This window comes from Eucyclogobius newberryi, unplaced genomic scaffold, assembly GCF_026437365.1.
Source record: "Eucyclogobius newberryi isolate DKJ021-1_F unplaced genomic scaffold, fEucNew1.0.hap1 SCAF_8, whole genome shotgun sequence".
Taxonomy (NCBI): Eukaryota; Metazoa; Chordata; class Actinopteri; order Gobiiformes; family Gobiidae; genus Eucyclogobius; species Eucyclogobius newberryi.
The window spans coordinates 23620590-23644278 of NW_027316500.1; the positions used below are offsets into that span (position 1 = coordinate 23620590).

At 40.0% G+C, this 23689-nt stretch overlaps 1 protein-coding gene across 2 annotated transcripts in view; it reads left to right on the plus strand.

Moving 5' to 3' along the window:
* LOC140351628 (cGMP-dependent protein kinase 1-like) overlaps positions 1-23689 on the plus strand; it is a 151037-nt gene that overhangs the window by 19452 nt on the left and 107896 nt on the right. For both annotated transcript variants that reach the window (XM_072437540.1, XM_072437538.1), the window contains exon 2: positions 11767-11933. In XM_072437540.1, the coding sequence (XP_072293641.1) occupies positions 11767-11933 (167 nt within the window). The remainder of the gene's footprint in view (positions 1-11766; positions 11934-23689) is intronic.

Consider the following 23689-nt stretch of genomic DNA (forward strand, 5'->3'; position numbering starts at 1 on the left):
CGGCCTGAGCCTGCTACATCCTCCTGCTGCTAACCGGCCTGAGCCTGCTGCAGCCTCCTGTTGCTAACCGGCCTGAGCCTGCTGCAGCCTCCTGGAGCTAGTCTCCCTGACTTCCTGCTCAGCTCTTTATCTCTCTGACGTTTGTATGCCGTACATACATTTATGCTTTGATCCCACAGAGAAGTGTTGACTCATGTTCCTTGCAATCAAATGATGAGCTGCTGCTGTTTCACCCGCACAGAGCTGGGGAAGAAAGCCTTTGTTCCCTCAACTCCTTTGGCTTGGAACATGTTGCAGAAAGACTGGAAACTGACCGAGTTCATGTCTTTAAATTCTTCCCAAATTAGAACCAAGTTGAAAGCCCTAGAGATGGCATCCATAATGTTCAAATGTTTGTTTAAATAATGCGTGTAATTTTAATGTTCTGTATTTGTATGTTTGAAATATATATATACCTGGGGCCTTGTGTATTAACCGTCTTTAAGTACCAAACAATTAGTAAAATATGCAAACGCAGCTCTCTATGTCAAAGGTTGGATTTATATATATTAAAAAAACGCAACGTGAAAGATGACACACACTGGTCCTCTTCTGTGTGTCAGTCAAGTAGAATTTGATGCACTCTTTAATAAATGAGGCCTCTGACCACATTGTTTTCTTTCAATCCTCTTCTACATGGCTTTAGATGCCTGGATGCTGCTCTTCCTCACCAGGATCAGGGTGCTGAAGTGATCATTTCATTAGTTTAATTAGCATTACCCAGCGTATGCCCATCCTCATTATGAAGACTTCTGTCCCACGACTCTGTGTTTAATGAGAATTGTCGAGTAGTAGCAGTGCAATCATGGAGCGCTTCAGAAAAGATTGGAAACTTGGGTGATTTTGGACTGCTGCCAAACATAACCATAATAAATGACAAAATAAAAATAGCAACTTTGATCAAAAGCTTTCTAACTTTTGCCCCAATTTTTGGAAAAGTGTTGGCGTTGCTCTCTTATATTTTTTTCTCGTTTCAATCCTTATGAACTTGAAAACATGAAAACATCGAGCTTCATATATACAGCGTGTTTCTCTCTGATTTATTAGCTGAAACTGATTGGGATTGTTCAAAAGCACTAAAGCTAATCCAATCAGCGCGGCAAATGTTTGAGGTGTTTTCAGAAACCTTCTACAGCCGCTTCGTCGAAGGTCAGTGCAGGCAATGCAAACATGGGAGGGTTTTGTACTTCTTGATTTAGTCCTGCTAATTATACTTTTAGATTTATCTTGGGTTGCTCCTGGTGTGGAAGTGATTTCACTACATTTCCACTCAATATTGATACTATGTACGTAACCTTTCTAGTACGGGATCCACCTGCGTTCCTTGACTTACGTCAAATGTTCCACAGCATGCCATTTAACATATCTAAAGTATTTATTTCATGATGACTCAAAAATACCTTGAGTTTTTTCTTAATTGAGAGCAGGGTCAGCCATGTTTGGACTTTTGTTTGTGTCCAGTTCTGTGGAACACTCAATAACATCTCCTTGACAAAAAGCAGGTGGTGTATAACCTTCCACACATAGTGTGCCTTTAATATGGTCAATTTGTTAAGTTTCTTTGGCACATCTTGGTCTCATCTTAGACAGGTACTGATGATTCTAAGAAGTTCTATTTGGCAAAGATTTAGACATTATTAGTTTGTATAGTTAGTCTAGTTATCAGTTTGTGTGTAGCCCCGGTTTAGTCCTGGTTTTAGTCCTGTTTTAGTGCTGGTTTTAGTGCTGGTTTTAGTGCTAGTTTTAGTCCTGGTTTAGTCCTGGTTTTAGTGCTAGTTTTAGTGCTAGTTTTAGTCCTGGTTTTAGTCCTGGTTTTAGTCCTGGTTTTAGTCCTGGTTTTAGTGCTAGTTTTAGTCCTGGTTTTAGTCCTGGTTTTAGTCTTGGTTTTAGTCTTGGTTTTAGTCTTGGTTTTAGTCTTGGTTTTAGTCCTGGTTTTAGTCCTGGTTTAGTCCTGGTTTTAGTCCTGGTTTTAGTCCTGGTTTAGTCCTGGTTTTAGTCCTGGTTTTGGTCCTGGTTTTGGTCCTGGTTTAGTCCTGGTTTTAGTCCTGGTTTAGTCCTGGTTTTAGTCCTGGTTTAGTCCTGGTTTAGTCCTGGTTTAGTCCTGGTTTTAGTCCTGGTTTAGTCCTGGTTTTAGTCCTGGTTTAGTCCTGGTTTTAGTCCTGGTTTTAGTCCTGGTTTAGTCCTGGTTTTAGTCCTGGTTTTGGTCCTGGTTTTGGTCCTGGTTTAGTCCTGGTTTTAGTCCTGGTTTAGTCCTGGTTTTAGTCCTGGTTTAGTCCTGGTTTAGTCCTGGTTTAGTCCTGGTTTTAGTCCTGGTTTAGTCCTGGTTTTAGTCCTGGTTTAGTCCTGGTTTTAGTCCTGGTTTAATCCTGGTTTAGTCCTAGTTTTAGTCCTGGTTTAGTCCTGGTTTAGTCCTGGTTTAGTCCTGGTTTAGTCCTGGTTTTGTCATTTAGAACGTCCTGGTTGGTGTTTGCATTCCTAGTTGAATTTGCACTTGGAACTGGTTTAACCTTGAGCCGTGTTTAGACTGTGTTTAGATCTGGTCTGGGCTTAGTTTGAGATGACCTGCATTGATTCTTATTAGTGGCTAGTTCCAATGTCCTTATTAAAGGAGACATATTGATTTTTACCTTGTTAGAAAGGTTTTACCTCAAGTGTGCTCAAAGACTGATGCATGCATGTTTGAGTATGCCTGCATTTGAGGGTTGAGCGCTCAGAAATGTTAGTATTCACCTACAACTGGCCTGTACTTTTTTCTAGTTACTATTACTTAAGCTCTTTTAGATCAGTATTGAGGTTTACAATGAAAAACAGGTAAAACAATAATCTACATATGCTATTGTTTGATACTAAACACACGGAAGAAAATCATAAAATGTCTTTTTTAATGTAACAATATGCAAATCTTACATTATATTATCCCAGTATTCAATGGATTTGCAGGAACTTGCATTTCTGTATCCAGTCCTTCTTTAGTTTATGACGTAGTAGTAGGTTCAGGCAGAGCTTAACCTTGATTTAGCCCCATCCGGATGTATAAACTAAATATTTTCCTGGCCTAGAAACACTAGAACACTATCACTACATTGTACATTGCACATTGCTTTTGACCCACCAAACCGACCGTGCGTCTCTTTAATCTCCACAACAACTTCACTCCATTTATCCGTCTGCTAATCTTTTTGTTTTTTTCCCCCTGAAAAAGCAGCATATTTTCTCCTTTTAAGGAACTTGCCAGGGCCCCAAACTTGACTGGAGGAAATATATCAAGCTTGTAAAGTGGCTGGTGTTTTTGCAAGCCCGTGGCCAGACGGACTGTTGAGCAACGTGGAGTCAGTCCTCCAGGGTGTAATTGTGATGGAATAGAGGATTAGGAGATAATGGAAATAAAGACGTTCCATTGACAGAGCTGCTCTTGAAAGTTGACCGTGCTCAGTAAAAGTAGAATTAAAAAGCCAAATGGGAATTGTCTGTTTAAATTAAACTTAATTCAAGGAGCATTATGTAGTATTGGGCCTTGAGCTGCTTATCCGGGTAAAAAATGACCAACAAACTACAAACTGGTCCAAAAAAAACTAACAGTTCAAAAATAGAAGTAGATTTGTTTCTCAGTCCCATGTTAGCTTAAATGGAGCACAACATTTGGCTGAAATGTCCGGTTCCGGTTGTACTCAAGGCTTAGAATCAATGTTTTGTAGCACCATTACTTTGCATTTATCTCTAAAGGGAAACAGCAAGCAGGAGATTGCTGAAAAACCTCATTCTTTTTCATTCTTTTCTCTTCATTCTTTAAAAAAAATACAAACCCTGACATATATTAGTCAGTGTATTTATGAGTATGTGGATTTTATTTTCAGAATTCAGTATTCAAAATCAAACAGAGTTGTAATTTAAATTCGATTGCAAACTACCAAAATTCAAAAATTAAATACCAGACATTTTGTTTTAATGTTGGTTGGTCAATGGTTACTGTAACCATTTCAAAAACAACTTGAATTTAGATTTTTACTAAATATAGAAGATAAGAAAAAACACAGAGTCAGAAATGAAAAAAAGAGTTGTTATTTGATTTTGTATTTTCCTATTTCTGTTTTGGTCCAGGGGAAGAAGGCGCTCTCTGTGGCAAAAAGATGTCAGTGCTAAACTCTAAACTGTATTGCAAAGCCCCCAGTGCTGCATTGTCTCTGTACTTCTGGACACCACTATAATAACTCTGTGCCAGGGCCAAAGACGGGCTTTTCTACCCAGCAGGGGCCTCTGTGCGACGGAGGAGGTTGTAGCAGCAAGAACATTAGTTACAGGAATCATAATTATGGGAGAAATTGTAGAAATAGGAGAAATGTTTCAAAAGTAGTAACAGAAGCAGTGAGTAGGTGGCGCTGCAGTGGAGTGGTCAGTCCAGACTGGGGCGTGGAGCAGGGGTCAAGAATGGCTCACTCAACACACGATGAAGAAGAAGAGTTAAAGTCTAGACACATTTCAGTCTGTGGACAATGTTCCGCAACGTTGACAAATGAAGGGCCGATTTGTCAGGTATCAATCCACAAGACTGACATAGAAAGACGCACTCATGTTGTTCAAGCACAACTCAGAAGAACGTGCACAGACGCTCTGACACTGGAGGACAGGCGCAGAGGGACGAAGACAGAGACTTTGGTGTCTGGAGTGTCAGTCTAAGTAATATTCATGCATTTGAGGTGATTTGTCATTTATACAAAATCACTGCTCTTTTTAACTTCAACAAACTCCAAAAAAGTCTACAAGTTGTAATTTTAACTTCCTGTGGTGCTTTTATTTTTTATTCACAGGCGGTAACTGTTCACTACCGTGACCATAAGAGAATTCAGAAAATGAAAACGAACGCCTTTTTCGTTTTGTCTCTAATGTTGGTTAGGTTTGGTGTCTGCATTTTGCAACAAAAATCAAATAACTCATTATTGTTTTTTGAATGCATTCTTAAGATAAAATCCAAATACCCACACATACACTGACCCAGGAGTTAATCAACCAGACAACAAGCCTTTTTATGCTATTTCTAACATGCAAATAAGGCAAAGCCACCTCTATTTTTGGGGCTGTCACTGCTGCAGGATTGATGCACTCTGGGTAGTTTGAGGCTGGTTTAGGTTGAATAGGAGCAACGTCGTAATCGCTGTTTTTCAATTTTCGGGAAACACTCGCTGAGATTCTCAAGGGAACAGTTTGTTTGGGGCCATACGCTGCACTAGTACATAGTAGATACCGCAGAGCTTCAGTCAACACCAGTGTATCCAGCGGCGATCTGTTCTAACACATTAACATGTTAATTGCTGAGTGGCAGTTTGCTCTCCTGAAGCGAGTGATAAGAAAGGCTTTGTTTTTAGCCAGCTATTTTTTTCAGGAAGTTTTCAATTTAAGTGAGGAACACAATAAAACAGGCACCCACTACCTTTTTTGACAGCTCGATTGACATTAAAGGTGCACTGTGTAACTTTCCTGGTATAGGGCCACTTGCTTGTTTCATAGGTTTTGCTTCGCCTTAATCCAAGATAGATACATTTTCCAATCCTGTGGAATATTCCAGGAAAAGCAATTCATGGAGTCGTGCAAGTGGCTACAACTTTCATGACATTTAAATGGTGCCAATCGGATCACATTTGTTGGTCACGATGAAAAACGTAGCAACTATCGCTCCCCTTTGTATGCCTTATGTATTTGAATGGTATGTCTTTGACTTATATGTATTAGAATTATATGTAATCTTGCGGTGTCTTTGAAGCCGTATCAGAAATTATATTAAAATGAACAAATGACTAGAAGATGACTAATCACAGGTGTTGCTGACATTGTCTTGGATTTAAAGCTGTGCCAGAACAGCCATGGACCAAAACGGATTAAGATGGATGCCAAAATGTGTGGTTTAGGACTTGAGAGTTGAAATCTAACAAATTGATTGCGATTCCACTCATGAGTCATTCCCATAACAATGTGAGCTGTGGACAAAAGTTGATCTGAAGGCTGTCGAGCTGTCAGGCATATTTCAGTGGTAATTCGTCCTAAATCCTAATAAATTACGATAATGAGCTTTTTTTTACATTTTGATGTATTGTTTAGCTTTCTTTCTTTTTCTCATTCTTTCTCACACTCTCTTTGTCTTTTTATCGTTGTTGAAGCTATTTGACAGAATAGAACGAAGAGTGAGGAGGACATGTAGCAAATTGTTGATATTCCAAGGCTGAGGGCAACACTGAGCCTGGGATATGTGCTCCGGAGCTTAAACCGCTCGACTTTTCTTTTCTGAACTGACTTTTGAACGAAACAACAGACAACCTCTTGTTCGGTCTATTGGCAAGAATTTAGCCGGAAATATATAATCCGCTTCTTCTTCATTATCCCCAAGCAAAAAATGAGTTGGAATCCAAACTAGTCTTCATGTTGGAGGGACTGAGGTGAGAATGACCCACATATAAATAAGACAAAATGTATTGCCCTCAAGGGGAAATTGTTGTGGGCTACAGTGCCGCTCTAGGCGACATATGGAAAACAACACATACAATTCATTCATAACAAGGATAAAGTGCTGCAGTGCTCAGGTCATGATAAGTCAAATAAATAATTTGTCATATTCAGAGAATTGATTACATTTCCTAAAAGCAATAAATAAGTTATAAAGTGGCTGCGTATGTGGGGAGTGGAAGTCCATACGTGATTACTAAAATAATTCATCCTTTTTGTTTATTTAAAAGCGTCTCTGATTTTGGGAGGACAGAGGAAAGAGCTTGAGACGATTTGTTCTGTGTCTTGATTGCACTTAAGCGCCGCCCTGAGCGCATCATCCCATAGTCCCTGTGCAGAGCGTGCTGCGAGGCGCTGATGACAGTACGGCTTTCTCATGGACGAGCTGGAGTGAAGGCATGCCAGCTGATCCAACCGTCTTCACTGCCATCTGTATCCATTTCTGTTTTCTTTTATTCGCCCTGACCACTCTCAAACCCGGCGTTGTTGTAGAATATTGTCCTTATCCTTGTGCTTCCTCCCTACAGCCACAGGCGTCTCAACAAGTACAAACTCTGTGCTAGCTTTGCGCGCAGGAAGTTCGCTCCATTTAAAGATGCTGTCACTAAGCAAGACAAGATACTTTATAGATGTCACTTGCTCTATATTTTGGACAGTTTTAGGCCGATGTCGGAGTTACAAATGATTAGTTGTATTAGATGATCCTATACATGGGGGTTATACTTACTGATTGGCCAAATAGTGTAAAGTATCTGTTCAAAATTGTATGTGCCTGTGCAAAAAATACACATACTAAATGACTGCAACCGGATGCTCATATAATAAAGGATTGGTTGGATCTAATAACTGTAACTAACAAAGTAAATGTTAAGACTACAGGCTGATTTCTGTCACTTAAGATGGGGTTAATAGTCTAAATAGTATAATAATGTTTGATTTGTGTTTTAAGCTGCACTTTTATGCTTGTATACAAATTGTAATTCATTCCAGTATCAGTTTTCAGTATGCTGACACTCTTTGTCGACTGTACCGTTTGTGTTCTATTATTGTAAAGAAGATTGATAAAACAGATTTATTTCCCCGCCCCTCTTTAACATTAGAGCGATTTTGAAACAGAATTCACTATAAACGTTACAAAACTAGGACACAAATAAGTCAACACACAGAAATAGCACTTAGAACGTTCCACAATTCAGCAACTCCGCTAATAGAAAACAACCTGACAGCCAAGGTAATTGAGCTATTGGCACACATTACCTTGAGTGTAGCTATTTCAAACAAAAATGCTCTATTTTTAATCCACAAATCCATTCCCTTGTAAAAATACAAATTTCTTTCATGACAATCTATTTGGGACACAGCCTAAAGTTAATCACTGCGTGCTAGTTTAAAAAAAAGATGCTCTTGGAGACGTTTGGTGGAATCTCCCGTCAAATTCCTAAACTTGGCAGGGATAAGTTAGCAATATGTCTGTGAAATTGTCACACTGTGTTAAGTACTTTATTAAAAAAAAGAGTGTAACTTATGGTGTTAAGGTATATAGGAATTAACTGAATGTTTATTGGAATTAAATGAAAAGGACTTTTAATACCAACAATGACAAAGAAAAAACGAGCGCGCTGTTAGCAGAGTTAGCATAGTTAACATAAATTGTACAAACCCAGGCGGATTCCTTGGAAAAAAAACCTCCTGCTGATGTGCTCCTTGGACTGTCCCAGTTTTGGAGTCGATTTATGCTCCCTGCTTTCAACTGAAATGTCTGAATATTAATGTTGCAGCTTGCCATCGACAAGTTATTACACTGGGATGGTATGTCATGGCATGTTACATTTCATCATAATAGGTCAGCAGCAAAGGGATGGGATTTTTGGCAGTCTTTTACTATAGCCAACGTAGATCATTACCGTAACATAACGACCACATCTGAGGTAAATAGCTGGACGGGTTGCCATGGCATCCATGACTGCTGCGCCTGACACTAAAGAAGTGGCTTGTAAAGGTAGTGACTGCAACTGAGCACTGAATAGGTCTCCGATTGGTAATTGGACTTAGAAACAGAGAATAACGTATGAATTACCACCAAATGACGTCAGGAGGTTGGGGCAGGCTAAAAGTGCAGGATTAAGTCCACTCAAACATGAACGAATGAGACAAAAGACAACTCCAGGTATGTTTTTGATGAAATTTGAAAAGGCAGTTTTGCATACTGAAGGTGAGCATAATGGTTTGTTGTTGTCACAATATTTGAGGTACTGCTCTAATACATTTTCTAAAAAGTTGTACAATGCTTTTCTCTAAGGGTTTAGCAGGACTTACTTTTATTGCAATGTTTTCCTCCATACCCTGAATGCAAAATGAAATGCTTATTCTTCACTATTACTCTTATTCTTCACTCTCTAACTGCAGGGGATGTGGCAAACATCAATTTTATGTTTGCCACATCCCCTGCAGTTAGAGAGTGCCTTCTAGTGCCTTTGTTGCCTATTTGTTCTTTTAGCTCATGGCCCTCTGGTGATGAGCACCTACAGCGTTTCTACCATTTTGCGCCCTCTCTCTCTCTCTTTGTCTTATCATACCTTACTCTCTCTCGCTCTAAAAGGCCAGCATGCTTTAGAGCCGTGCACAAAAGTGCTCCAGCTCTGCCTGTCAAACATAGCAGCAGGTGCGATAAGAAGTGTTCCCCCTTCTATGAATTAGATGATAGTGTAAAAGGCTCACATAGGAGGAGAGATTTCAGATGAAGCCTGATACATATTATTAACCTAATTCAACACTAAACCAGGCTAAAACCAGCTCCCAGGCTACTCTCTATGTATGTTTAAATGGAAGCAGAGGGTTTAAGCTGCAGTGGCTGGTCGGATCTATTTTGGTGTTTTGGTGAAGCATGACGACTGGTTTTGGCACAGGTTCCGCTGCAGTGGACAGATGGACAGCGCTTCACAAATCTGCTTCTAACCTCCACCTGGGTGACGTCAATGTCCATCTGAAATGTGCCATCAAAATTAGTGTTGCAATAACTAGGGCTCGGCGGGTTATGATATTAACGTTTATGAACATTCATCACAATAACATCCAATATTGGCAAAATTGACCAAGCTGATCATCGCTATCTGCAAACACAAAGACTTTGATCACAATTAATTTCAATTTTGAGGAACACATTCTTCCCAGTCTAAATTATTTATTTATAATTACTTAGTAGAAGCATGAATGATGAAGAAACGTACTATTGTTATCCTACTGCCACTACCACTACTACTACTCCTACTGTTACTACTACTCCTACTTCTACTCCTACTGCCACTACCACTACTACTACTCCTACTGTTACTACTACTCCTACTTCTACTCCTACTGCCACTACCACTACTACTACTCCTACTCCTACTGCCACTACCACTACTACTACTCCTACTGTTACTACTACTCCTACTTCTACTCCTACTGCCACTACCACTACTCCTACTCCTACTCCTACTGCCACTACCACTACTACTACTCCTACTGTTACTACTACTCCTACTTCTACTCCTACTGCCACTACCACTACTCCTACTCCTACTCCTACTGCCACTACCACTACTACTACTCCTACTGTTACTACTACTCCTACTTCTACTCCTACTGCCACTACCACTACTACTACTCCTACTATTACTACTACTCCTACTACTACTCCTACTGCCACTACCACTACTACTACTCCTATTGCTACTACTACTCCTACTACTCCTATTACTCCTACTCCTACTACTCTGTTGTCAAAATGAATCTCACTGGACTCTTTTTAATTCCAGATTCAGTAATTACCATGACACTTAAAAGTGCACTACCTTTCTGTTTGAGGGTCTGCCAGATGCTTGTCTCCATGGAGAAGTTAGCATTAAACATATCTATCATTCAATTATTTAATTACAGGTGTTTTCTTTCTGAAACATGCTGTTGTTTCTACTTACTGTTACTGTTTCTACTTTCACCTCTGAGGATACCACTGCGATTACCACTAATAAGCTTTTCCCCTGCATGCTGAAGTCTTAAGTGAGAATATAAATGACCATTGTGCATAATAGCCTATTTTCTGACAATAACTAGCCCTCACCTTTTCCCTGCTTTGTATACTTGGTACAATTAGGAAACACTGATTTCCCCAAAGGTCAAATTATTCCTCTGACATGACGCCCCCTTTCTCGCAACGTCTCATGTTTTAAGCTGGTCCCTTGTAGCTAGATGCACTTATTAAGCATATTTGTAACGCTCTGCAGTTCGGAGGCCAACTTCTGATGTGCAACCAATCGAATCCATTAGCTCTGGCTTTTGCTTTTTTAGTGACTTGTTCAACAGTCCGGAGATAATAAACAGTCCGGAGATAATAAACATGAATGGTGTAGTGCCGTGGCCATTTTCAGTTTAAAAGTTCATCTAATTATGTTTAGAAACTATTCAGATGAATCGACCACCTACTGTTCTCATCAGGCGACGGAAATATTTGGGATGCTCGCCCACTCAATGTTGGAATAAATCTTACTGTGGTAAACTTTTGAGGTCACAACAGCAGTCGCTACGCCGGGAATACGTTTATTTAGTTGTCCATATTACATTCAACCAATAAAAAAAGTTATAAAACCAAACAATCAAACAGTCATTGTTCAATAAAAGACTGCTTATTTCCTGTGAATGTTGGTTAATCAGCAAATAGAATGGATAACTGTCCAATATCGTCATTTGTCCTTGACTCTCCTTCTCGGCAAGGAAAAACTCCCTAACAACCAAAAGAGAAACTCTAGCCACAGTGAAGGAGAGATCCTACTCTCATGGACAAACTGCAGACTGATGCGTTTCCATTTGCAGATACGTAGAAGAAACCTTTGTCCAGATTCAGAGTTTGATGTTTCAGGTCGGTGTAGACAACCAAATATCCAAGAAACAAAAAGATGAAAACTGGTAAACTTCCCACAAGAATTGACATTATATCTATGTGTTCTATACATTCTTGCAAGGGCTACATGTGTTAGCCTCCGTCCATTCTGTAAAAGGAATTGAAACGATACACAAAGCGTCCAGGCTGATACAGCACGGCTTCTACAGAAATCAGTCCCTTGTTCTCCTGCAAACAAACTAAAATCCTTGCTAGAAACAATAACGCCACAAATCTACCTCTGCAGTTTGGACAAAAGTATATCTCTGCAGTAAGATCTGGCTCCGTTATGACATGTCCCTTATTTGAAATCTTCGTAGGTCCAAGGAGTTGATCAAGGAAGCCATCAAGGACAACGACTTCATGAGCAACTTGGAGGCGTCTCAGATCCAGGAGATTGTGGACTGCATGTACCCGGTGGAGTATGCCAAGCACAGCCTCATCATCAAGGAGGGAGATGTGGGCTCTCTGGTGTACGTCCTGGCAGGTAAGACCATCACCAAAAATGATAGATGGTTGTGAAACCGATTGTCTTGTTTTAACCCGTCCCCGTGGACCTTACTGCAAAACGAAAGGGCGTTTTTGATGAGACGATCGGGCAGGTGCTAAAACAGTTTGCGATGCTGCATCCAATCTGACAACACAACAGGCCCGCTGAGTATTTTAGATGTGATTGAATTCTTTCTGCTTTTGCTTTTATTTACAGAGAATCGTTTGAAATAGTAAAGAAGGAAAAAGAAATACACAAAATTCACTTGGCTGATGAAAGTAAATGGAGTCTTATCTGGCCAATAGATTTAACCACAGTGATGGAGCTTCAGGTAATGCCTGGTAGATAAACTGGATCGATATTGCAATCGAGCGCAGTGCAAGTTCAACACTGAAGACTGTACGCTTTGAGTGCAAACACAATGTATTTAAAAGGAGATGACCCGGTAGTTGATTTTGTTGACCACTGTTGTTCTACATTTCAATTACGTATTATCTGGTTTCAATGTTGTAATGTGAGGTAAAAATAAATATAGATAAAAAGAAGGATTACAATTATTTAATACTTGTTTACTAAGAATGATTAAGGTTTAATAACTAGTTTATTTTTAATTAACGCGTGGCATTTTTTATGGAAATGTATTTAATAAAATCCAAAACCAAAAACAGACATTTCACCTTGAAATGCAATTTAAAATAATAACAGATGAGAGAACATGGAGAATAGGTGTACGTATGCTAACGCTAACACCTTCAGCTACATGAGGCACAGACAGAACTGTGGTAAGTGTCTGGTATGTTAACGTAACATATTAACAGTTATTCCGATAACTATAGCATAAAGAACATGCTAACAAGTTTACCAAAGCATCAGTATTACCCCAAATCACTAAATCCATTGAATTGTTCTTCCTTTGTGTCCAGGGCCGGCCCAGCCTATAAGCGAACTAAGCAGCCGCGTAGGGCCCCGAGGCGTTAATAGGGCCCCCAATCTGGCAACCCGTCTTATGCGAAGTGCAAGCGCAGCGTACGCCACTAGTGTAGCAGCGCTGCTGGCGCGGCAGCGCACACAGCGGTAACATATAACGCACAAACTGCATTTATTTGTAATGACAATCTGGCAACCGAGACACCAGACCTGCGCTGATTGGGCAACTTCATTGTGCGCGAGGAGCTCGAGAGCAAAACATAAACACAACAGAACGTGGTCCCTGCGTGGTCCTCATGTCCAGAGGAATATATCCCCCCCGATGCCGAAAAACGAAAGAAGAAACTTCTTGACGATGTAAAGAAACTGCAAACTCAACAACACTCTCCAGGTATTGAACTTCTCTTACAAAGAGACGGTTAATGCTGCTGTTTGAAACAACACGATTCTGTCACGTTAGTTCGCTCAGGCTGGAGGCGACGAGAGCTCTGCCCCGCGCTTAATAATATGTCTGATGAATGAAAAGATAATAAGCTTAACATTTACACCAGCCCGGTAGTGTGAGCTGCAGGTGAGGCCGGTGAGGGGCGTCTATGGCCCGGGTCACTAAGAGGAGATCCGGTCCGGACGAGCGCCGTCTCGTCCAGAACCTCTGACGTGAGACTTTGGAGTGAACAGTGTGCGGCCCCTGTCCCGGGCCCCTGTCCCGGGCCCCTGTCCCGGGCCCCTGTGCAGCCTCAGTCAGAGATGAGCGGGTTTGAGTTTGCGTCCCTCTCTCTCACATCACCATGTGTGAGATCAATCGTGACTCGTGATGTCTGTTTTACTTTGACTTCTTAACGTGGATTGAGAGGAACGTAAAGGTTTATGCACGTGAGGTCCATCAGCCAATCACATCGCAGCATTGTTTCATGCAGGAGTCCAGTGTGTCATGTTCTGATCAGAACAAACATTTATATTATAATTCACTTTTAATAGAGCAATAAAACATTTCAATTTATTTAAAAAGCATCATTAGACTATTTGTTATAAATTATAATAAATTGATAGTGAAAAATAACCAGACATATTATGATTACGTCTGTTATAGAATAATACTATATATTTTTATATAAAAGTGGCAAAGTTGCAGAAACGCAGTCGCTTCACAATAGCGAGGTTTGGACCTTCACTTCTCGTTCTGTTCATTCTCTGGGAATAACATGTTTGCACTGTCTAGTTTTATGAGTGTTATCAATCAATGCTTATGCCATTTGTTTAATTTAATATAACTTGTTTTGTCACTTTAGCAAGAAGGAACAGTTGGGGGCTGTAAAAGATAAATTAGTAAGGATAACTATTACTTTTACATTTTCAGTTAAAATGAATCAATTTGACCATAATTATTTTTCATAGCCAATATTGTATTGAGTAATTAAGTACACTAATGTATTAATAACTGGCTTTAGTCATTTTCTCCTGGCACAGTTTCATCACGACATCATTTTATAGCATTACAACCTCGACATTTTACTCTTACTTTAGCCGGCTGGACCACATTAAAATGCAGCAGAAGACCCAAAAAAGGTCTGAAAATCTCTGGCCCCCAGACCCCCCCTGTTCATTAATTTAAACTAATGTGCTAATGTGGCTGTCGACCCTTAAGGCCCACAAATACGCCCAAAAACATATCTGGGACGTGTGTTATTTGTACAGGGAGTAGAGGTGATGTCAGCGGAATACCAAGTTGCATTGTGGGATTTAAGTTATCAATATTTGAGCTTGTGAGGTGTTGAGAATAAACTAACTGGCAAACATATGCCCTGGAGTTTTGGTGCGCTTTGTTTGCGTTGAAGAAAGTTCCCATATGTGAATTGTTTACTGACAGTGGCAATAAAACTGATTCTGATGACGTGGTGAGGGGCCCCCAAAAATGTTTTTGCTTAGGGCCCCCTGAAGGCTTGGGCCGGCCCTGTTTGTGTCACTTCTAAACAACTCCGCAAACTCCGGATGTTGAGGAAGTGCTGCTTCTTCTTCTGTATCGCTTAGAGCCTTGAGCACCCTCTTGCGGTTGTGAGTGTGAAAATAATCAACATGTGAAATGCGGTTGTGGAAATAACAAATAATATCACTTATAAGTTGCTCTGGAGTATAAGTCGCACCCCGGCCAAAACTATGAAAAAAGGTGACACTTATAGTCTGGAAAATACGGTACTTGAATGGTTCTTGATGAACTATTTGGTCATTATTGAGTAAGTCTTTGTTCATGCTTTATTACGTCGAGACACTACGACTCACTTTTTTCAATGTTTTTGGTCAGATTGTTCTCTCAACACACAAAGTTGCATGTTTGTTTGTGTGGAGCCTCTGTTCAAGCTTGTCATTTCACTGTTGTTGTAATACAGCGGTCACTCAGCCGCAGACCTCCAAATAAACCAGACTTCAGCGTCGATAGCTCCAGAGTTTTTTTCAAAGGTTGAACAATAAAAGGTGGTATTTAAAGGTTAATATTTTACAAGGAGCACTGCTCTTGATGGCGGGATCTGTCCCTAGTGGGCAACCGTTTTGATTTACAGACTTGGTGTGGCATTTCTAGTGTTATTGTGCCACATATTGCCACATATTAAACTGCTTTAAAATGTGTTACTAATGTACTGTATTATCAAAAGGGTAGAGCAGCCAAAACTGTTACTCGAATAATTTTACTCTAAAATAATATTCCCCTAGTGAGTATTTGGAGAAACTACAACTTAAATATTGAAAGTATATTACATTATTAAAAGTTTGGACATAAAGAGCATTTAAAATTTTCTAGGTTAATTTGGATAGACAAACATGAAATAATGCACAGATTCTTGTATTTCCAAAGAAAATGTACAATCCGAAGGTAAGGTGTAAGAATCAATCTTCAACTTTATAGAGCAAAGTGTAGATGTGTTCTATAGCTTGATATTCTCACCTGAACTCTCGATCTGGAGAAAGTATGTGGGTGTCGCCCCCTGAGCAGATTCTAAAAAACACATTTTCTCAGTGACATGTACAAATGAATAAGAAATGTGTTAATAAAAAAAACTTCTTTTCACGTTTACACAATCAAACTGTGCTGCAGACTGCAGTGTGACTAAACATCCTGCTGACGTTCTGAACTGAAATGTCCCCGACTTCATGGCGTACTTGGCCCATGATGCTGCTGTGATGAGTCGGACTAGTCTCTGGAGAAGCATCTCTCTGTTTAAATGCCAACACAAATGTAAAGGCTGTGTCATGGCTGTGTTCCGTCTTCATTTAGGCTTTAACTCTCAGCCCCCTGTGCCCCGGATAAGAACTGTGACTTTATAGGTAATTATATTTAGGAGATGAGTCAGATCGATCAGTGCGTACTCGCCTGCATCTCTACTCCAGCTTATTCTGGGGAAATGGCGCATGCTTTTATCCAGGCATTATGGATCACCTAAGCCACATGGAGAGCTGCGTCCTACCACTTAAATGTCAATATATATATACACCATAGAATATCTCCGTGCAATGGCATTCATTTAGGTCTTATTGACAGAGTTTTTTGCCTCATAAAACACTGTAAATTCTACTTCAATATTTGGAATTTTCTTCACATTTAATCCATGCTTGCAACCAGTAAAAGAAATAGGTTGCATTTAATCATAAATTGTGAATATTATCAAGGTTTTTTGTAGGCAGTAATTTGCAAATCCATTTGGTGTATAAACTTTGCAAGCTTTTAAAGTAGTAATTACTGGTCCATAAATGAAATGGCAGCATAGTAAGCCGGTTAGCAACTTACTATTTACCTCTGGTTTACCCACCAACCAAAAATATAGAATAAATGTTCATTTTCAAACTGGGTACTCCTGATATCAAAATCTGATAGACCGGGTTTAATCAGACAAATGTGAAATTTCTGCAGAATGAATCATAAAAGTGCTGAAATATCACTCACTTGAAAGTATCCTTTTCTATTTTTAATCAGCTCTTTGTGCAGGATTTTGTTTTTACTCAAAAATATTCACCTCATTCCGGAAGGTGTCCTGACGCCCTGACATCCATCGTAATCCTCTTTTTGGTTGTATTATATTACATAGTGCTATGATCTGAATTGCAAAGAAGTTCTACACAGACACAAAGTTGTTTTCAGGCCGCGCAGGGAACTTGGGACTTGTTGGTGCTTGTGAAAGTTTTATACAAATCAATCAACTTTTGAGCGTATTTTAGCGGCAAGAATTTTCTCTCGTTCTCTTTTTAGAGACCGAAAAGAGCCGATCTGTGGCAAAAAGTGGGTCAATATTCTGCTTCAAAACAACATTGACAACATTATTTAAACTTCTATATATTGCCCACCTCAAAACCAGACTAATGAGTACAAATGGACATAGAAGTGAAATTAGGCTAAAGTTATGGTTTAGACAATAATGCATCAAATGATTTATATACATTTGTGAGCCTTGCAAAGAATTGTATCATCAAATATCTGCTACCAGCCACAGCAGCAAGACAAATGTTGGATTTCGGTATCGGCTGAAGAAAAATACAACCCCATTGATTTTAACAGGTGTGAAATTCAAACCCTGACACATTATTTTTAGCGATAGTAAACTTAAGACACCAGGACACAAGGCATAATACCCCCAAACTCCACACTCCATTTCTATTCCACTGGTCTCTCCAAATATATTGATCAATCTAGTCACTGCAGGAAAACAAATAAACTTAGAATATATTTGACTCAAACATGAATAATGCTTGATTGGCTCAGAGAATAAGAAGAGTTCTTTGTCTTTGTTAAGCCCGTGAGTGCAGATATGCAAACAGAGACCAACAATCTAACTGACAAATGCAAATGAAATGCAAAACAGATCTACGATGAGTTCCAGCAAAGCAAGCTGAACGTTTCCTTTTTCATTAATAATCTGACATAATATGACTGAATATTAAAAGAAATATGAGCGTGTGCAGATGCTGGGATGGCGTTCGCGAGCAGGGGAGAGGAGAACATATTTTAATCACTGAGATGTCTGAGATGGGAGTCGGCGAGGGGGATTGTTAGCGCAGGTGAGTCGTCATGCTAGGTCACAAATGGGGGGGTCTTGATGAAAAGGTTCCTCTTGAATGCAAGCAGAAGATAGAAAGGAAAGATGGGAATTATTGTCAAGGGCTTTTGTGAGTTCTAAGACAGATTAATGGATTCCTGGAGGGATTTAATGTAGTAATGAATTGTAGCACAGATGTATCAGGTGAATGTTTTGTAGTACATTTTCATACTGTGAGAATGTTCGAGGGCTGATTTATGGAGCTTTACTTACCAAACACACCTTTTTCTAAATAAATATATGGTAAATAAATCTAAATCTAAATAAATACCTTTAAATGTTTTTTCTTTCTTTGTATTCTTAAAACCTGTTTCTGCATGTCGCTCGGTGTCTGAGTGGATAGCACATATGCCAAGCTCCATGTGCAAATGAAATGTAACGTAGAGATGCAAAAACTGTATATTTAAAACAAATTACATTTCAGGAAACAGCCTTCATATGATCTTTCTTTCTTTGGACCTAAATAAAAGTGTTAAAAAAAAATTGTGCTAGATAAAATTTAAAAAGGTTTTGGACATCTGCCACTTCAATGTGGTCGAGAGTTTTATTCCAGCTCATACACATTGTTGAATGTCCTTCCCTCTCTCATACTCTTTGCTAAGGGCCAAAAAATCCACTAAAACATGTTTCTTCAGCGTATTCTAAGTAAAAAAAAAAGAAACATGAAAAGAAAATGAAATGCTTTTTATTCAAGTTTTTTTTAATGTATAAATTAAGTTTACATTTATGGAAACTGAAGGCTATAAACACTATTTTCCATCTCTTGGCACAGCTTCGCTTGTTCATGGCAGCTGATTAACTCTTACAGCCTGAACTTTGCATAAAAACAAATGCTGGGGATCAGGGCCCCGGTGCCAGAGTGTATGCAAATCTATGGGAGTTTGTAATGAGGAGTGACATGCTGCGGGGCCCGTGCCATGCTTGTCACTCCCACAGCTGCAGCACGCTCTGTGCTACATGATTTTTATATCAAATGAGCTGTTCTGCTGTGCATTGTTGTTTCTTAGTGGAGCTTGACATGGTAAAAGGGCAGTGAGATGCACACGCACGCACAGCTGTGGGCGGAGTTTAGGTGTTTAGTCCCACTTTAATAACTTCCTACTTTACTACTTCAGTTTTATACTATTTATAGGTTTCCGCATTCCACATACGGGCATTGACAATTTGCCTTAAACTCTTTTACCTTTTACCAATCCATTTGTGCTAAACTAATCTCTTATCTCTTTATTTTTTCAATAGTGCCTTTTTCCAATAATTGCCAAATACCATCTTGCTTGTATATCCTTCATGCTAGGCTTTTACCAACATTTTACCAGGGGTTTCCAGGCTGTTCTATTTAAACGGCTGATGATAGTTAGCTTTTGTTACAGATGCTTGGAGATAATTGGAGATAAGAGACAGTAGCCGCTGGAATGGAAAAAGAGCTTGGCACCGTGATGAGGCTGGCCCACCATAGACATTTTAATGATATTTTGTTTACCTCCATCCAGTCCCTGTTCTCATTTTTAAAAACATAAAACTGATTGCGAAAGACTAGACAAAAGGTGACGTTTCCATGGTGATGAGATTAGGTTTTTGATTGGCCGTGGCACCGGCGTAGAGGCGCGCAGATGGCTGATAATGATCATAACATTGTAATCATGTTACAATGAAGTGTTCCTCCCCAAACAGATGAATATAGCAACAATATACCAACTCTTTAGTCTGCTTAGTGACGGCCAGAGAATTTAAAAGTAAATAATTGCAAGCCAATGGGTAGTATGGGTATGGAAGTGATTAAATTTTTATCTAAATCTGGGGTACATGCTTTCAAACTAAAGCAGCAAGTATGTCTAACTAGCTCCAAGCTCTCACAAACCCTTTGACACTGAAAAGGGTGAACGACTCTTGCTCAGCCGATCAGTGCTCATCTCGAAGCATCATATAGTGACCCACATAGCTCAAGCTTGGTTTCTGTCATTCTTTTCTTTTTTTTACCTGTTAAGGCCCTGTTCAGGGACAGTTTTAAACATGACATGTGATCTATAAATGAGGGGCAGGCAGTGGCCGAGCCACAGGAGTGGATGATCCCAAAGCGCACCCCCCCAAACTACTGTGATGACCCTCATTAGTCCAGGTGCCCGGCCCAAGTAGGGAGACAAGTTTACAAGAGAGTGTTCAGTGCCTATAGGTTTTGGACCTAATTTTGTCTCGTTTCCGGGCGCTGGGGAAAAGCTCACGGGCATAAGCTCCATTCCCTGGGAGTGAAAGCAAGCGTGCCATGGTTTACACACACGTGAACAGGAGACGTAACCATGTGACACTTGCCTCGCCGCAAGCTCAATCACAGTTACCCCCGGGGATTGGAGCATATGTCCTCATGATGGGCTTTTCACAATCCAACCAGACTAATCCAAGACCAGGTCCAGGACAACAAGGACTGCATGAGTCACATGCAGAACACTGCTACGCACACCAGGACAAAGTGCTTGGTGGAATACTGCGTGGTCCGGAGGGCGCGAGGACAGAGCCACACACTGTAGTCAGGCCCAGAGCTCTGTTTCACCTCCGGGGAATGGAGTGTGTGTAGGTGGGCTTTTCCCCAGTCTGCTCAGACTAAGACTGAACCAGGTCATATATTTTGTTAACCCTAACCCAGTTTCAGGATCAAATTGGATTGAATTATACCCATGAAAGTTGTTTTTATTATGATTAACTCGTCTATATGGGGATAGAAACATGGCTCCAGGAAATTTGTCTTAAATGTTTTTCAGTGCACTAGTTTTCAAGTTTATTAGTTATAATACTGGTCATTCACAGAATGCATCACACCACACCCTCAATTTCTTTCACTTGACTTCATATGTTCATATGTTGGCATGATCTCACCTCTTGTTTAGAGTTCCACGCCCTGAGCTCTCAGCATCTGCACCGACACTGGATGTCGGCAAATAAACTCCCAATAAACGCCCAAGTCACTGCGATATTGGGGGGAGAATACGGCCCATGTTGTCTTTAGTGGCCTTTACAGGCCACTGAAATTTTTTGCCTTTTGCACGGTAGACCTGTAAACCGGTAAAGACCCCAAGTCTGCTTGTCCATCCATAAAGGTCACTGCATGCTACTGCCCGTTAGCTTTACCACTATTTGCCGGTATTTTTCTACTCATCAAGTTACCGTATGTTTCAGACTTTTTAGGCAGAATTAGTTGAAACTTTTACACTTAATTTGAGTACATGGGCCGCCCGGCCGCACCTGTCAATAAGCCGCAGGTGTTGACGCTGTAACATCAGATATTTACACATAAATAAAGTATCTTTTGAACCGGGGGTTAGGGTTAACCACCCGCACCCGCGGTCCGCTGTGGGTCTAATTAGACCAATTAGACTAGTAAATAAGATGGATTGTAATAAAACATACAGAGAACATGGAGCTGTCCCTACTGTCCCCTCTGTCCTTGATTACTCTGTGTGAGCTGTTTCACCTGTTCCTTCACATCTGGTTCATCTGCTCCTAATGTTACATTGTAACATGAGATATTTACACAGAAAGATCGTTCCATGGTAGTGATCCATGGGTTTTCTGCGGGTCAACGGGCAAAGAAAGTCTCATTTCAATGCAGCAGGTTCTAAACTGCAGACCGCCATGTATCGCATGTCCACGCTCCATGTGTGTCTTTGCGTTCAGCCACGTCTAGATTCACTTCCTCATTGGACTAATTTCTTCTAGAATATGAGTCTGAAAGCCGCACTTTGAAGCTTTAAATACAGAGAACATGATGTGTCCCCTGGACAGTGCACTGACGTCTTCCTCTACAGCAGGGGTGGGCAATTATTTTGCTCCGAGGGCCATATTCGAATCCAGGCAAGTAGCGAAGGGCCGGCCCGCCATCATTGGAGTGAAAAAAAAAATTCCCAAAGATGAAATATGAAATAAAATATAACTTTTCTGTCAAATATAGGCTATTGAATCTATTGTTTAATTGATTTCACGTCATATGTATTGAGGATACAAGTGCAGACAGATGCCTGAGGGCAAAAAAGGAAAAGAAAAAAAAAAGAAAAAAGTTTTTTAAAATATTACTTGGACAAGCTTGGCGGGCCGAATTGAAAGGCTCTGCGGGCCGGATCTGGCCCGCGGGCCGTAGTTTGCCCACCCCTGCTCTACAGTGTGTCGAACGCTTGTGCTTCCCCCTGGTGGCGTAAAAAGTAGCGTACAGTATAGTAATTGTTGAGTGTTTGCTGTGAAATACATCTTTGTTTGGGCCATTTGAAATCCACCATTATTTTCTATATCAAATTAATAAATATTTTATATATTTTATAAGTGAAGTAGCTTTGCTTGTGGATCACATGCAGTACTTCCATGCACATCACCAGAAACTAGAATTTCTTCACTTTATTGATTTTAGCCTGATTAACATTGCTTCACTCTTCAATATTCCAGCAGGTGGTGTTCTTGTGCCCTCTGCTCATGTTTTTTGTTCAAATCACAACCAAGGGGTATTTAGTAGTTTTAATTCACACAACATTAAATCCCAAAGCTATAAATGCCAAAGATTAGTGTCATTTGAGAAAGCATTATTATCAACTTATCCTTAACTCTTTACTGTATTTTATTTTTACTTTAGTTTTCATTGTGAGCACATCCACATCATATTTTTTGTATTAAAGCCTGGCTAAACCTTTAAACAGATTTTGAATTTGTTTGAGTTGTTTTTTTTTGTCCTGGCTTTTGTCTCATGCAAAAAAATCCTAAATCTCAGTTATACCAAACCGTTACAGCCGACTGTAGCTCTGCCAGTATGAACAGTACACTGCTCTGCGGCCTACTTGAAGGGGAACCATGTCAATATTTACACGTTAGTGCCATTCAGGGCTAGTTTGTTGTATTTGGAAGCCTTGCGAGTGCACTGGTGCTCTTAATATCTGCAGTGTGAATCAGGTTTTAAAGCCAGTAAATGACATTGAAGTGTGACAGCTCGATGGCATTCTGAGTGGGAATTACAGACCAGCTGCCGTTTGAATTAAACATTTTTGTCGTGAAAATATTAATGCTATGAAGGACATTATATATTAACGATCATGACACATTTTGGTTTCAATCCCTTTACATCTTTTGGTACAAATAAAATTAAGCAGATTGCATTATGTACGTTGTGTATGAAAATGAATTGTTTTTTTGTGGTGGTTGTGAAAACTGTATAATCATGACGTGAAATGAATGTCAGGCGATACTTGGTTGAAGATGGCAGAGCAGTCTTGATCTGGGTATGTCTCCGATGTGTACATGCAAATACTGGTATAAATATAGCAATTAATTAAAAAAAACTATCTCGCCTCACCATATTTTGACACAAATCAGTTCATTGCTACAAATCCAATGTCATAACATCATTTCAGACTGGCTAATTGGTTTCAGACAGCCAATAAATTGATAAAAACAGCCAAAAGAACATACTGTAAATGATCTGTGTTGTCAGAGCCCTTCTTCACACAATGCACATGTGAAATGTACTTAAAGGTACATGTAAAGGTACGCTAAAGCCTTTTACAAACAGGCGATCTCTGGGTGCTGTCTTAGCTCTTTTCTTGCTCTGTGCAGTACATATGTCAATAAAGTTTTGCAGTACCTCCGTATCCGGTGGGCGGAGTGCGGGTTGAGGACAGTGCTGTGGTTGACAACTCAAAGCTAGGTTTTTCATACAAACGCTACAAACGTAATACAAACGCTGCTATTTTGCGTGTCCGAACAGCTTAAATAAAT